General features: G+C 41.1%; 1 protein-coding gene across 8 annotated transcripts in view; it reads right to left on the bottom strand.

Moving 5' to 3' along the window:
• The window catches only part of UNC13B (unc-13 homolog B), a 208,244-nt gene that overhangs the window by 124,664 nt on the left and 67,136 nt on the right, over nucleotides 1-16,444 (bottom strand). For 5 of the 8 annotated variants that reach the window (XM_030258840.4, XM_041711471.2, XM_072922644.1 and 2 more), the window contains 2 exons: nucleotides 3,696-4,022; nucleotides 1,697-1,787 (listed from right to left, as the gene is read on the bottom strand). In XM_030258840.4, the coding sequence (XP_030114700.4) occupies nucleotides 1,697-1,787; nucleotides 3,696-4,022 (418 nt within the window). Of the gene's footprint in view, nucleotides 1-1,696; nucleotides 1,788-3,695; nucleotides 4,023-5,530; nucleotides 14,456-16,444 lie in introns of those variants that run through there. The other 3 variants (XM_072922639.1, XM_072922637.1, XM_072922638.1) reach the window with 3 other exon arrangements.

The following is a 16,444-nucleotide window of genomic DNA, read 5'->3' as shown; positions in this document are numbered from 1 at the left end:
GTCTTGGTTGTTCTACAGTGTGCATGAGCAGGCTCTCAGCTGGATTTCTACATTTAGCTTTGGACACGGCACTTCAGGGTAAACAAAGAAATTAGTAGGAGAGAGAATTTTTAAAAAAGCCAAGCTGATGGAAAAAAAAAATCTGCCTAAAAATCCTGGCAAGAAAATAATAAAATAAAAAGGGTTATCTAGTTAACACAAGAAAAGCAAGTCAGGCTTTGTCCTGTTTTTGCAACAGCGCCTTGCTATTCTAGTATTTCTTGTCCTAATCATGAGTCATGGATTTATATGGAACAAGAGAGACCTAGAGCAGAGATAAGGAAAAGTCTTTGGACAGAAAAGGCAGCTAAGCCCCAGAGTAGTCTCAGAAAGCTCCACTTCCTATATTTTTTGGTTTAAGGGAAAACTTTGATCAGTAGTTGTCAGCAGTGGTCAAGGCAAAGCAAATAACAACATTTTGCTATCAAAACTAAATTACTGTTTCAGTAACAATCATCTCAAAGCATGTTATCCTTCCAATTCAGCAGAATCACAAAACAATGCTGAACCACCATATGGCCCTCCTACCCTCTCAGAAAAAGAGAAAGATACATGGATAGGTGGTGTAGAACCTCTTGTCCCTTGTTTGTGCACTCGTTTTCCATAAGGCACAGAATTAAACTTCTTTGTTCGCATACTATAAAAAATCACAGCAGAATCTCATTTATTCTTAAATATTAGTGGTGTCCTTCACTTTCCATGTCATACTGAGAGCTTTGATCCTACCTCTCTACTCAGAAATTAAGCCATTGTTAGATGAAAAAGCATTTACAATCCAGATAAGACAAGCAAAAATCTATTTTGCCTTCCCAGATGCAAAGCAACTATGACAATATTTGTTGAAAATTTGCAAAAATCCACAAGAGAAAGTCCTGATTGTGACAAATACTGTAAAATCTCTTATAAAAAGAAAAACAAGTAATCTCTAGAAGAAAGTAGTATTTCTAAATGAAATACACTAACTCTGCATTTGGGCTAGCAGAAAAATCTAGGGAACACCATATGTTATCTTTCTGTAGGCATATAGATGGGTAAAACCATAAATTTTTTTTTAATCCAATTTTTTTTGGTTCTTAAACACTGTTTTCTAAAACAAGAGTGTTTACACTGTTACAGAAAATGTCACAACCTTTTCCTTTTGACTTCCCAAATCAAGACAATTTATTTTTAAATCTTACCTTCATAAGATAGAAATACCAAGACTTACTATACACCCACTTTCAATAAGTACATATAAAAATATTTGATGCAAAGTTTCCCAAGGAACATTTTCACACGACAAATAATACAGATAACTCCTACTAAATTAACAAGCTATCCTCAAGTTGCCTTGAGAAAAAGTCTTCATTTCAAACAATTTAGAATAGACCATTAAGTCCTAAACATCATTATTATGATTATTATTTACAAATTCAGAGCTAATTTCTCACCTTCTGCATCTTTTCTGATAGTCACTTCTAGTTCCACACAATGATGTTAAAAATGTCTGGTAGAATCAGAGTTCTAAAACCATCACAATGTGCTGCAGAGTCCTACACAATACATTTGATAGAATTTTTGTCTACAAAACATCAAAACTGTAAGAGGTGCCTTACAATGAAGAAAAAGTGACACCTTGAGCCACAGCAGCTCAGAAAAGGAGCAAACTACATCCTACCTGTTGAAGCTGCAGTCGGACTTTGCTAATGGCTCTAATCCAACGGGCTCTTGCTGGAGGAAACGGTGGTGGCTCGATGTCAGCCTGGTAGCTTGAAAGCAAGAAACAGGAAATCACCACATGAAAGATACTTACCTGTAGCATTAAAGATACAACCACATAGTGGTTGGGCAGTCGGTTACAGCTTCAGCTCTGAAGGAACCAACAGGCTCCAGTCAGCACAGCCATGCATGTGCTCCGGGAAGTGAGCAGCTAAAGGAGAAGTTTCCTTAAACTCAGGAGTCACCTTGGAAACTGATGAGCTGAAAGATATGATCTGTACACAACCCAAACCCAGGAGGAAGATGATGTTTGTGCAAATATGAGAAAAACAGTCAATGACACCAGATCAAGCCAGTGCAACACAATGGTATCGTAATTACAGACATAAAGAGGCAGATGGGAGATCTTATATACCCATGTCTGCTGCAGTTCTCTTCTAGCCACTGACCCTTCCTCTCCTCCTGCTACAAATTTATACCCCCTCTTTATTGGAAACACGGGCAACGCGGCTCAGCCCTGAGTTTCCCCAGTGCATCAAACCTTTGTCATTCCACTCTTTCCTATAGCTTTTCAAAAGGACAGGCAGGTCTGTTACCAACACTCCGCCTCAGTGTCCCATAGCACATCTTGTAGTTCCTAAGCTTGTGATACCTTGGGCCTTTGGTTGCATTCCTGTTTTTGTAAGTTGCTGAGGTGTAAATCACAAAAACAAACACCTTCTCCTGCCTGCAAAGCACCCACCCCACAGTGCTGACTTAAAAAACAACCCCCTAGATGAGACCAAAACACATCCATGCTACAGATCTAGCTCAGGTACAGCTCTAGGGATCAACACTCAGAGCTTAGTTCCAGGCCTGTTCCATGGAGACAGGAGAGCACTACTAGAGGGTGGAGAGAAATGGAGACAGTGAGGCAGGAGCATCCAAGTTAGATGCCTAAATTAGAAATAGACTATGTGAATAACCTTTCCTGTGAACAAATATAGGCCAGCCATTCTGGGACAAGACTCCTGCTGCTCTGTAAGGAAAAGAGGAAAGTGAATCAGAGCTTAAAAACAGTTTAACACTTCTCTCGTCTTGTTTTCCTCTTTTCATCTTTAGTGTAAGGCTTGCCTACACATGAACTCCTGTAGTTAATTCTATCATGCAAGCACAGTGACACCAGCTGTACTCTCCAAAGTGTACAGACAGGCAGACATCTTCCCATGTATCTAACTGAACCAGATTAAAAAAAAAATCCCTCATATTTATGAAAGTAAAACCACATCCAGGGGCTGCAATGACTTGATTATCTCAAGGAAAAATGTCACTCCCAAATTTAAGTAGTGAAATTTGAAATTTTTGTAAAACCTGTGCAAAACCCAGTACTCTACTCGCCCAAACTTAGATGAAATACTTTTGAATACTGTTGACAGCTTGGAAAGACAAAAAACAAGGACAAGAAAAGCTCCCACAGTGAGTCAGAGCAACATGTCTATTCATGCTGTAATTCTCTACAACCTACAACTACAATAAACACTAACCCTAATGGTGGTAGTCTACAAGAACGGAACTAGTGAAGCTCTAACCATGAAAACAGATAATTCTTGGTTGTTCAAGCATAAACTTGATCCCACATGAGCAATGGAAGCAGCCATTTTGGTCCCGGAGTATGTCCATCAAACCAAAACCAGAGAATCTAGCAAATGAGCTCCAAGGTGGTGCTCCTCTTTACACACACACAAAAATCACAGTTTTAGCAAGTGTTCCTCTTTTCACACAAGGCAGACATAGCTTCAGCTTAGCCAATGTCCCATAAGTAACTGGTCCTCTATAACATATGTTTCACAGACCAGCAACATCAACTCAGTGATCAGAAAAGGCTGCAAGAACAATGTACATAATTTGCCCTGGGAAACAGCAAATAGAAGAATCCTCTTTGACCCAGCTGAAAATAAATTGGTAATAGCTTCACCTACCTCATTTGGACTCCTGTATCAACATCCTTGGGCTTCTCAAGTTCCAGAGATAACTTAGTTGCAGAATGGTCTGCAGGTTTTTCCTCAGTTTTGCAGACCTTCTCCTCCTCTCCTTTGCCATGAGGCTCCTCTTGCTCTTTGAGCCATGCCTGACCGTCCTTCTGGTAGCTGCTCGAACTATGGTAAGAGTGATTTGACTGCCTTTCCTGGTGATCATCCTCCTGCTCAGAGCCATGGGCACTTTCATGGGAATGTTCCAGCTCACTGAGGTGAGAGCTTTCCTGGCTGACATTGCAAGAGGAGCTGTATCTACTACTGCCAGCAGGACTATGAGAGAGTAAGAAAGTCTGTCAGAAAAAACAGTGGCTTGGAAAAATACAAAACAACCTACACATGTAAAAAACTGAGCAGGAAACTAAATATTACTAAAAAGGCATGCTATGAAGTCACATTTAACTATTATATTATTATGATTATTATGTAATTATAGATTTGTGAATCTCAAAAGTCTGGTAGGCAGTAGAAATACTTTGTACACAATCTACCAGCATATAGACCATATATAATTCTTTTGTGTATATATATATATATATATATATATACACACACTCACATACACTCTATACACTGGTCTTCGTTGCACCGACTACTGCGTCATCTTACACCAGCTAGAAACTGCAGTGAAGATATTCTAATAACCAGACACGAATAAGAATGGAAACACAGCAATTCAGAGTGAAAGTGTTTCTGTCTTCTGCAGTTTTGCTGCAGAAGGGTCTTTATCACATCTGTTTAAGATGACTGTTTAAAAACAAAGTCAACTTCACTTTTATGTATTAAAAGTTTATGATAAAATATGTTGCAGTCAAGACTAAGACTGTCAAGTCCTTCAACTTACAACCTTTTACAAAAGTGGAGCAGTTTTTCAAAGAAAAGTCATGTCTCACTCCAGTAGAAATTTCTCAATAATTTTTTTTATATAAAAACCCCAGCATTAAAGGGGTGTGACCTCTGCAATTCAAGACACCACTTTCACGACTGAATTCCTAGAATCTTCAGACAAAATATAGCAGATGGAGATTTCTCACACAGTCAGGAAAACTATGGCCAAGAATTAAGGAACACTCATACTTTTCTCTTGCAGTCTTGGAAGAATTTGGAGCCAGGAAGTTCTGTGAGTGCAGACTTGCAACTGTATGATCAGAGGACCAAGTTTCACTTATATTACATAGAATATATACTTAAATTTAAGTTTAGCAGGCCTCTGTTTTGATTTTTAAGGGCAATTGTTACTTAGCATATGCACAGGACTGAATACACTTATGAAATACTGACACCTTCCTCTAGGGACTTTCATTATTGCATGAAATAAATTTTGCATGGATTCTAGGAAGACCAAGCATTAGAATACCTTCATTGATATTTCTGAAAGTGTTTTAATATATTCAGCAGTACAAAGTAAACCTAAATAGTTCTATAATGTATCATCAGTGAGTTAAATTTCTCTCTAAAACTGAAAACCTTTACCTTGCATTTTGAGAACAAAATGTTCCTCCCTACCAATACACTCTACCTGTTACTTTTTTCTTAGCAAATACAATATTATTACTGCTAAAAAAGAAAGCAAAATGAATTGCATGCAGCAGAATTAATACACAAAAACATAACTTCTGAAAGACTAATGAAATTAGCAATATAAACATCTCATTCAGTGGGACACATTATAAGAACATGGGAAATTCAACTACACTTACAGAAAAGGAGTGGAAAAAGGTGAGAAATGGTCTAAAGGCTTGCAGGTAACTAGTGACTGCAGTTTGCCATATTGTCTGTGACAGCCACCAGTTATATTACAACCACTGACAACAGGTAGGGGACCGGAACTGAGCTACAAACATCAGACACCAAGGCTACTCTCTACTGCTGCAGCATTGCATTATAAATGGTCATATCCCATTTATTATGCCTCATTTGTAACTAGCCTTTTCTTATTCAGTTGTTCCAAGCTATGCAGATCTGCAGCCAGTGTGTCAGGATGCAGTACTGCTCCACCAGAAGCAGAATCAAGCCATATTTCTCTTTCCTCAGGCTTGTCTGGCACATGCTCCTCTGCCTGATCTTCTTTCTGCAGTTCACCTGAAATCACATTCTGTTGATCTTCTGACTTTTTGTCAAGCTTTTCTCCCAGCTCTTTGTTGGATGTATCATCAAGAGTGCTTGCACCAGATGGCTCTTCAGAACATTCATTGTCTACAGTGTCAGGCTGCTTTGAAGACAACTTTACTTCTCTATTTGCATCAGTCACTTGATCTGAGACTGCAGATTTTGAGTTTTCGTCTGAACTGACTGTTCCTAACACCTTGTCATCTGGTTTTGACAAAGCCTGTGGTGGTGCATGTGGTTCCTTTCTGGCAGAGGCCTCCTTGATGTCTTTTTGCCAGGGAAAGGAGAAATCTAGCTTTTTCCCAAATACTGCTCCTTGGGCACTCTCTGGCTTACTCACTTTTTCTTCACCACTTCCTTCAAAAAGAGACATAGAGAGTTTCTTAAAACTGGACACGAGGCCCTCATCAGTTCCCGCTTTATTAGCAGAAGGTGGCTGTTGAGAGAAGAATGACCCAAAAGGTTTTCCACTATCAGAAGATGACATAAAGCCAAATTTTGGCAAACTGGGTATGTTTGGTATTTCAAAGACAGGTTTATTACTGCTTGTATCTGGAGCAACATTATTAACTTTAACCTGTTTCTTCAAGTCCAATTTGGAAGCAATCCCTTCTGCAGGCACCTCATCAATTCTTAGATGTTTTTCCTGTTCAGCAGTTTGCTTTTCTACCTCAGTTGTCTTCTCTTCATTCAGCTCAGGCAGATGAACACTGGGCTCATCAGCTGGAGCTGTGGGTTTGCTGTCATTACTACTGATCAAGTCCTTCTGATCAATACCAGCATTGGCCTGATCCCCTGCAACAGCAGGCTCTGATTCAAATGCAGCACTCTCATCTAACTGAGAAAGGTTTGTGTCTGCCCTCTTAGTTTGGGCTTCTGTTTCCAGAGCGAGCTTATCAGTAGAGCCAGTGTGAAGGATGTCAGTGGCTGCCTTGTCTGCATCTGGTTGGAAAGTACCTACATCAGCCTGGTCAGTGGCCTCAGTCTGCACTGTATCAACTGCACCACTGAGATCAGACTGGCATGGCAGAGCATCTACCACCTCAGAGAGCTGTGTTTCACTATCCTGCTGCTCAAGGGCTTCATTCTCACTACAGACTCCTGTTTCTGGAGTGGAACTCAAAGGTTCCTCTTTAGAGGTTTCCAAGCTCTTTTTCTCCTCAGTTTCTGTTTTCACAGAAGACTCTTCTGTGGAGTTCTCCTCTCTTGAAGCAGGTACTACATCCTTCTTCACAGAGGTAGAGACATCTCTTTTAGACTCTCTGGCTGTAGCTGTATTTTCTGGCTCCCTAGAGTCTTTTACTGGAACAGACCCAGTGACATCTCTCACAGCAGTGCTTTGAGGTTTAGGGGTGGATTTTGGAGACATCTCTTTTGGAGATTCTTTTGGACCTTTGAAGATGCCAAATATATCATTTGTGAAAGCTGGTGCTGGGCCACTTGGCAGGGATGAGAAACCAAAGAAAGAGGAGCTCCCCTTCTGTGCAGATGGAGGTGCAGTAGCTTGAGGTTGAGAAAAGAAACCAGAAAATGTTTTAGGTGGTTTCATTTTTGTCATGAAACTTGAAAACATTTCAACTGAGGAATCTAAAACTGATTTATCACTCTCAGGTTCCTTTGGTTTGTTTTGCAAATTAGGTGCCTCTGGCATTTTAGGAGGAACATGTGGCTGTGCCCTTTGTAATCTGACAGTTTGCTGAGGTACTTTTTGATCTGGCAATTCATTCTGTACACGTACTCCTTCAGCGACCACTTCATTTTTCATGTCACTCACACTATTTAAGTCATTTAGACCCTGGGAATCCATCTTATCAGTTGAGGCCATGCTATGATCAACTTTTTCTGAGGTTTGCTCTTTGGAAGAATAAGGCTCTTCATCAGTAAGAAATGCAACACTGTCCATTTTCTCCATAGTACCCAAAGCATCTTCTTCTGCCCTTGGGAAAATACTCTGTTGGTCCTGAGAAACCTCCTGCACAGTGGGAGTCTGAAGGCAAGGACCAGGAGCAGACAAGCTTGTTACAAGCTTGTTCTCAGTCTGTGGAAGCTTTCCTAAGCCACACTCTTCACTGGCCTGTGGAAGCTTTTCTGAGCCACTTTCTTCATTGGCCTGTGGAAGCTTGCCTAAGTCACTCTCTCCACTGGTCTGTGGAAGCTTTTCTAAACCATTCTCTTCAGTTACTGCAGCAATACTTTCTACATTTTCCACTGCCAGCTTTTCTGATTTATTTTCTGGGATCATGAGGTCATTAGACATTTGTTTGTCAGTCACTGCTGCAATAATATCATCAACTTCTTTTTTATTGTCTGCACCTTGTTGCCTGGTAGAACTGCTGGTTTTGACACCAGAGTCAGTGGGAACATTTTGCTTCATATGTGGTTTAGCATTCACTGTTTTAGCTGGTATTGTGTAGCGCTCCTGTTTAGGAGCAGTTGGTGGCTTAGAATTCACTGGTTTAGCTGTTTTTTCCTGTCCTGGAGTAGTCTGTGGCTTTTCATCCAAAAAGGATGTCAAATTGAAGAAGCTAAAACTAGTACTTCTTTGAGGGACACTCTTTTCAGGAGCAGCACCACTGGAGAAGAAGGAGGGCAAATGAAACAGCCCCTCTGTTTCTTGTTGCTTCCCACTAGCAGGAGCAGCAGCAGGTGCTGAAGGCTTTGGCTCATCTGACCCAGTGAAGAAGGAGAATATGCTCTTACTGGCTGGCTGGGATTTCGGAGCAGGGATATCAGAGAAGCTGAATGGCAAACTGAAACCTGACTCTTTGGGTGTCTGGTCTGGTTTTGGTTTTGCCTGATTAGCTCTGTCTCCTACACAACCTCCCTGTTGCTTTGGGGTGACCATTGGTGTGCTGCTTTGGTGCCCAACTGGCTGGCCCAGGTGGCTTCCTCTGGGACCTACACTCACTGGCTTCTGTGAAACATTTCCAGGAGACACTATTTTACTCTCAGGAGATTTCTCCAGGGCTTTTTTGCTTTGTTGTTCCTCTTGCACCCTGGGACTAAGAGAGACCTGCTTGTCCACACCTTCTGTTTTCAACTCTTCCTTGGGGGTGGAGGATAGACATGGCATACTGGCACTCTGAAGACCCCCAGACTTTGCAGGTTTCTGCCTTGGCTCAGTCACAGTTCTGCTGTTGGGTTTTGGCAGAGGTGTAGTGCTTGAGTTTGGTTGAGCAGACACAGGCTCCACTTTGAAGAGATCTCCAAGAGATCCAAATAAAGATGAGATACCAGAGGTTTCCTTCTGTTCTGGCTGTTTCACCTCTTCTGGTTTATTACTTTGCCTCTTCTCCAGTTCTGGTGGTGGCTGTGGCACTTTGCTTACTTGGGTTTTAAAGAAATCAAAAAATCCAGAAGACTGGGGTTTATTGGCAGTTGAGGTTGCAGGAGAATCTTCTCCAAGACTGAATAATTTCAGAGCACTTTTAAATAATGTCTCCTCAGGCTCAGTGGCTGATTGGCTTGGAGCTGGCTGTGGCTGACTTGTTTCATTAATGGCTGCATGCCTTTCAAGACGCCTGGAAACCGGAATTGCTTTAACAGGTTTCTCTTCTCGTATGGGCCCGCCATCCTTTGCAGTTTGGCTCAGTATAGAAGGAGATCTTGTTAACCCTGGTTTTTTAACATGGATGTTTTCAGTCTGGTGTAATTCTGGTTTTTCATTTCTATCAGCCTCCAAATTAAGTCCTGACAAAGTATTTCTTCTTGGTTCTGATGTAACAGGAAACTTCTGCCTAGCTTGTTCTTCACCTAATTTTTTATTTGGTGTAAGTGATAAAATATCAGTCTTGTTTTCAGATGATATTAACTGTATGTCTGTTCTTTTTGAGGTAGAATCTTCTGATGTCTCAGAGCCAGGGCTTGTAGACTTTCCAATTAGTCCACCCAAAGCAGAAAATAAGGAACTAACTTTGTTCACTGGTGTTTTCTTATCTTCCTCAGTCTTTTTTGCTTCTGTTTCTCTTTCAGTAGATGCTGCAGTTTCTTCAGCTTTAGGAGTAGACTGAAACAGCTGGAATCCAAAGAATCCTGATGACCCACTCCCAGAAGTTGTCACTGGGACAGCCTTACCAACTTCCTCAGTGTGGACTTCCTTACTCAGAGATTTATTGAAAGCTGCCCTGGAATGTGTTCTGAGATCAAGGGTTAATGGAGGCTCCTCTGAATGACTCAGGGTTTCCTTCTCAGGTCTGAAATCTACTTTGAGTTTTTGAAGTTTATAACCTGAAAAGTCTAATGGCTGCTCTCTCTGATAATAAATAGACTCCTCAAACATTTGTGCAAAAGTTTCCAAATTCATGTTCATTAGCTGGTCACTCCTCTGCAAAGCTACTGACAAATCCAGGGGTTTATTTGTTGTATAATCATCTAGACCCTCTTCTTCTTCAGCAAACCAAAATAGTTCATCTTCACTGCCAAGAGGGACTTTGAAACCACAAACAGCAATTGTGTTGTCTTCCAGCACAGCTCTTGGAATGGAATCCATCTGGAAATTATAATCCCAGCAGTCCATGTAGGAGTAAGTTTCAGGAGTACAAACGTAGACATACTGTCCAGTGGGATCAGTGAGCAGGGAATACACATACTGGTTGTCACTGTACATGTAGTATCCACAATCACCATCTTCTGATGGCCACCACATGCCCTGCTCAAGCATCATTATCCACTCCTGATAATCCCGGCTATAGGATGAGTACATTAAGCCTTCATCCATACTTAAAGCATCTTGGTCAATTAGTGTCCACATTGTTCCATCACAGCCAGAGGAGTAGCTCAAATCCATGGGCAACTCCTCAAATGAGTAACCACCATCTCTTTCAAAGGGTGCAAAGTTACTGTAACTTTCATTGAGAGAATTGGCAGTCCATGCATCGTTTTCTTCCAAACAAATGTCTTGAAACATTAACTGGTCAAACGAGTCATATGACATCGTGCTTAAATCTAGACTCTGTCCATCAAAATTGGCATTAGTCTGCCAATCCATGACATTCGCATTCCCATCCTTTTTACAAAGATTCATGACCACATTATTTTCAGGCCAGTCCAAGAACTGAGGAGGCAGAACAGGATTCTGGTTTAACACATAGTAAACTGGTACTGCTATCCCATGAGTGTCAGACAGTCCCCCCACTTCATATTCCCATTCAAAGCTAGAATGGCTCCTTGTTTCCTGATAAGCTGAGTACTGCTCCATAGGGTTATAGCTTTTATTAGTCAAATTGAGAGATTCATTTGATCCTTTGTTTAAAGGAATTGGAAGAATTGTAGATCCTGCATCCTGGTGAGGAACATGCCTACTATTTACAGACTTTCCAGACAAGTCCTGTACATTGGCTTGCAGATTTAGGGCCTCAGGGGGCACAGGATGCCCACTGTGGGGAACATGAGGCTCAGTTGTTTCATTTACTCTTGCACTGGACAGGTGGTCAGTAGTGGAAGATTCCACTGTTTTCACATTATCCTGCTTCTCCTTTGGTTTTGGCAGCAGATTTTTTAAGAAGCTGGAAGCTTCCTGCTTTTCTCCAGTGCTGCTTTGACTGTCAGAAGCCATTCCTGGATTACTGGGCTTTGTCTCCAAGCTAGAATCCTCACCTCTGTCAAAAAGCTTCATGAAGCCCAGAGAATTCGTTTTTGTCTTCTCTTGCTTACATTCAGACAAGTTTTCACTTGAGGCAAACCTAAATAAGCCAGAAAATAATCTAGGAGAAGTGCTTTTCTGGCTATCACTCTCAATTTTGGCAGCTGAATCTTGATTATTGGTCATGTTTTCATCTGAAGAAATGTGAAGAAAGCCAGAAAGAAAACCTAGAGTGTGCTTCTTCTGAGTATCATCTGCACTTGGAGCTTCTGGCCCTTTGGCTGAAGAGGTGGATTCAACTGAGCCTTTGCTTAAGTCTGCTGCATTTACTCCCTCTTTCATCAGTCCTCCTTTTACATTTCTAGGTTCTTCTTGAGTACTCTTAGATTTCTGCTGCACTTCTTTGGCCTTAAGAGTAGCTGAGGCACTATCATGGTGTTTTTCTCTGTTTACCTGGACAGTAGATAAGTTTTCTTTAGTCATGTTTCCTCTTTGTAAAAGTTCCTCCTTATTGTCGGATAAATTTGGAACTGAGCTAGATTTTATTGAAACAGCATTTCCTGAATTACTGTTTCTGCCTTCATGCAGGGAACTACCACTAGAACCCTGATGACTTTTTTGGTGCTGTGTAGGTGCTAAATTTTCTGCAGAAGAAAATTTAAATAACGATGACATAAAGCCTCCTTTCTCATTCCTCTGTTCCTGCTTTGCTGGAACCCAGCCTGTTCCTGCTTTTGATGAACCCAACCCAGTGATAAAAGGAAGTTTTCCAGTGAAAGGAAATGAGTGCTCTTCCTTTGATGAACCATTTTGTCTTATACCCTCCTCAGACTTATGGTCTTTAAAATGTTCAGATGTATATTCTTTCTTCTGTTGTTCTGCAGAAGGAAGCAACAATTGACTGAAAGACTTTAGTGGGCTAAAAAAGCTTTCAGATGCTGTGTCCTGATCTTGAGGCTGTGACTTAGGTTCCACATGACTTCTGTTTTGCTTGTTTGCCAGTCCATGGCCTGCAGGATGCTGATCCTCCGAGTGACTTGCAGGAGGCTGGTCCCTGGACATGGGCGCACCCTCTACCAAAGTGGCACCTGGCTGACTTGTAATGGGATGCAGATCTGGTTGCTTCTGTGGCACATCTGGCTGCTTGGGAGCCAAGAGACCATCAAGATTGGCTTTCAGACTGAAGGAACTGACTGAGTTTGTGAGCCTGCCAAAGATAGAAGACACAGAATTGCTACTTGAATTTACCTCTGCCTCACTTCTGATCTCAGTTTTCTGTGCCACTGGAACAGTGCTGCTGGTCTTGGCTGACAACTGTCCATACGGCGTTTCGCTCCTTTTTGCCTCCTCAGTTTTCACAGCATGGTTGTCTTTGGTGTGCTCCTTTTTTGTGACTTCTTGTTTTGGCACTTCCTTCTCAGAGAAGATCTTTAAAGGATTAAACATGCCTAGAACTGAATTCACAACTGAATGCTGATTCTGCTGGCTGTCAGCAGAATTTCCTTGTGTTTGCTGGGGAAGATGTGGTGCAGAAGCCTTACTGTCTGCCTCAGTGGTTTCTGGCTTGTTGGAGTTTGTGTTCTGGGCTTTTTTATCACTGCTCACCTGAGATGGTAGCAAAGACTGAATGGAGAACTTGGTGTCAGACTTACTTTCTGCTGCACCTCCAGAAGAAGAACTCTCACTTTTAGCCTTAATGGTAAATACATTCAAGATTCCACCTTCTGATGAGTCTTTGTTTTCTATATTCTCTGGAGTGGAAGACACAAATTTTTCAACAGAGGCTGTGAGTTGCTTTGTGCTTGACCCCACCTTCTCTGTGAAAGAGCTGAAGAGAGAATTCACTGTATTTTTCACACCTGACAAGTCCGGAAGAGATTCAGATTTGCCTTTGGTGCTCTCCTCTGCAGCAAGATGTTTGGTCTGCTCAGATTTTTTAGCTTCTGCTGAATCATCAGCATTATCCTGCTTCAGTGGCACATTCTCAACTTTTTTTTTTGTTTCTGGCAATGTACCAAATTTGCTGATTTCTTCCTCCTTTTCGGCCAAGTATTCAGAGACTGATTCTACCAGACACTGAAGTTCATCCATTGTGTCTATGTACTCCTCATTGGGTTCTTCAACAGGAGAGAGTGTTAAGTCTTGCACAGGATAATCACGTTTGATCTCTTTAGTTTTATGGTTTTTATCAGAGCTATCTTTTAACTGGGAGCCCACATTTGCAGGGAAATTAGCAGTTATGTTTCTCAAATGGCTGATGTCAGAATCATACCATCTTCTTGAAAGTTCCCCCATTTCATCATCTGAAACAGGTGAGTACTGGAACTCATCAGAAGCACTGCTGTCAAATTCCTCAAGGACATCAACAGGCACGAAAGTGTTCTCTAGCATCCTCCTGTGTTTCATGTCCTCAGTGTTACTCAGGTGAAGTGAGTCTTCATGGTTCATCCCCTGCTTGTTGGGTAACTTGCCACTTTTAACCATTAACCCATTTTTGTATGGACGCAGGACTGGATAAGCAGGCAACCCCTTACCTTCAGAGTTCCTTGTATATTTTCTAACTCTATCATATACTGGGAAATCATCAATGGGTTCAGAACCAGCTGCCACACCATTGAAATAGACTTTTTTCTCCCCAGGAAACTGGAGACTTCCATTACTTTGCAGGCTTATTCGTTCTCTCTCTTCAAAATTGTATCGCAGTTTCTTTTTCCTTCTTCTATCAATTGTATCATATTCCTGAGGATATCTAGGAACATCTACAGACCCTGACTCCAGACACACATTTTGGCAGTACCTTGATCTTTCACAGTGATTTAAATTTTCTCTTTTTGAGAGAGTTTGCATTTTTTTCATGTTTTTTTCATGCCAACTTCTAGTTTTATGAGTTTTTTCTAAGAAATCCTCTATTAAAAGTTTTCCTAGCTCTTCATAGTTATTCTCCTGTTGTTCTTCTCCATCTTCAGTGTCAAATGGAATGATCCTGACTCTTTCATTTCTAGCTAGAGATCCTTGTCTAAGATGAGAAATAAAGGGAGTGGGAGGGAAAGGAAGAGAGGCAGCAAAAAAAAAATAGGAAGGGAAAAACAACAGTTTTAAAAAAAACTATAGGAAGTACAGAAAAAATAGTAATGGAAAAACATGCATTAAGTAAATGAAAATTAAATAAGAAACTTCAGAAACAACAAAATTGAAAACCTGCCAACCTACCACCATTACACTTCAATCAAATAGTAAAAAAAAAAGCAGCAGAGGTTATGAGATTCAACCGGTTATGTCTACACAAAATTTAGAAATGCCTTTTTGAGGGAGAACAGTTTTTGTGATCAAGTGAGGGGACACAGCCTTAGCTTACCAGTACTCTGCTGTTGCTTTTATAGGCATGCTGAAAAGAAGTGACTTATTGCAGCAACAGGACTACTTTGAGATGCAGTGCCCACACACACCATTCCACTATGCTGTGCCTCCATTTCGGTCGCTCTGGGCCACAGACTTTGTTTTAGCAGTATTCATAAAGCCTTCAGGGACCCTGTATCTCCTAGGGCTGGCAACAGATTTCATCTGGAGACTTAGGAGTCACTGGACTCCAGACAAGTGAGACAGAGGACAAAATACAAACCGTGGGCATGAGCAACAAGAGGAGTTTCAGCTGTTTCATCGTTCCTATTTGCTGGGAGAGCTCTTGCTGCACCTAAAGGCCTCAAGGTGCCCCTACCGACACACAATTAAGATTCTCAGAGCTGTTACTGGATCAGAAAGAAAAACAAAACATCTGTGCTGGATATTAGCCCATCATAAGCCTCAGATGATTTTCAGGATCTGTACTTCCCATTTATAATGTATCTGAACAGATCCAGCAATTTGTAATTGTTCATTGTGGGAGAGTGGATTAAGCTATGAAAAAATCTGATGCTTCCTAGAAATCCAAGTAAATGACCCTTGGGATTTTGGGATTAATTCTTATCCCTTAGTCAGCAGGATAATCTCAATTGTTCAACAGCCCCAAGGGTAGTAGCAAAGAAACAGCTTCTTCATCTAAACCTCACAAGGACAGCTTCTGACAATCACGTAGAAAGTGGATGTAAAAATATCAATATGATCACCTGAAAGATGCAGCTTTGCCTCACATCATCCGTTGCTGAGAACTGAGGAGCATAAGGGCATGTGTGTCCCTGACCCCCTAGTGCCAGAGAAGGGAAAAGACAGAGGATACACAGGCATTTTATGGATACTGCTAATCCAAGAGTTTTCACCATGCAAGCTGCAAAGAGCGTGCCAACATAGGATACAGATGACATAGTCCTGAAAGAGAGATTGGTCATTGCAATTTCTACTACTGCTTTAGTGCTGCATTTCCAACAGTATTAGTTAACTTGTTCTAATTGGAAAGATGCTCATTACTTTAAATGAATCCTATTATAAACAGTTTAGAACACTTATTATACTTCTTGCTCGCTATTTTAAGCTGGTAACTGAAATAATTTTCTTTTAAAAGATTCCCAGGGCCACCATAGTTACTGGATCAAGCCCTTCCAAAACTCAGCTGAAGGCAATGGGCACTACATGAATGTCTGAAGAGCCATTATCTGTAAATGCTGAACCAAAAATTGACTAATTTAGGCATAAAGAAAATTACTTTTCTTCCTAATTGAGCTTCTTTCCCGGTATGTGTTTTCTCTGCTCTTTTACAGAGCATCCCTTTTACTAGAAATAATGATGAGAAACCAAACATGTGAGAAGAGAAAAAGCCCAGCATTTAACTACTACATATCTAAAAACAGCTGAGGCAAACAGCAAGGTATCAGCTGAAATGTACCAGAGGAACACTTCAATGTGGGGAGACACGCAGAGAGGTGCAGAGAGGGTAGCCCACTCATCTGATAGATCTAAAGACTCAGATGTGGACTCTTAGGTCAGTGTAGCCTCTCACAGTGGAATCTATGCTATCATACTAAGCAAGACTAGTGAGGTATGGAAGACAAACAGTTAATGAAAATGAGCATTG

This window comes from Taeniopygia guttata, chromosome Z (genome assembly GCF_048771995.1).
Source record: "Taeniopygia guttata chromosome Z, bTaeGut7.mat, whole genome shotgun sequence".
Lineage (NCBI taxonomy): Eukaryota > Metazoa > Chordata > Aves > Passeriformes > Estrildidae > Taeniopygia > Taeniopygia guttata.
Note: the sequence above shows the minus strand (reverse complement) of the source record. Positions and strands in the feature narration are given on the sequence as shown.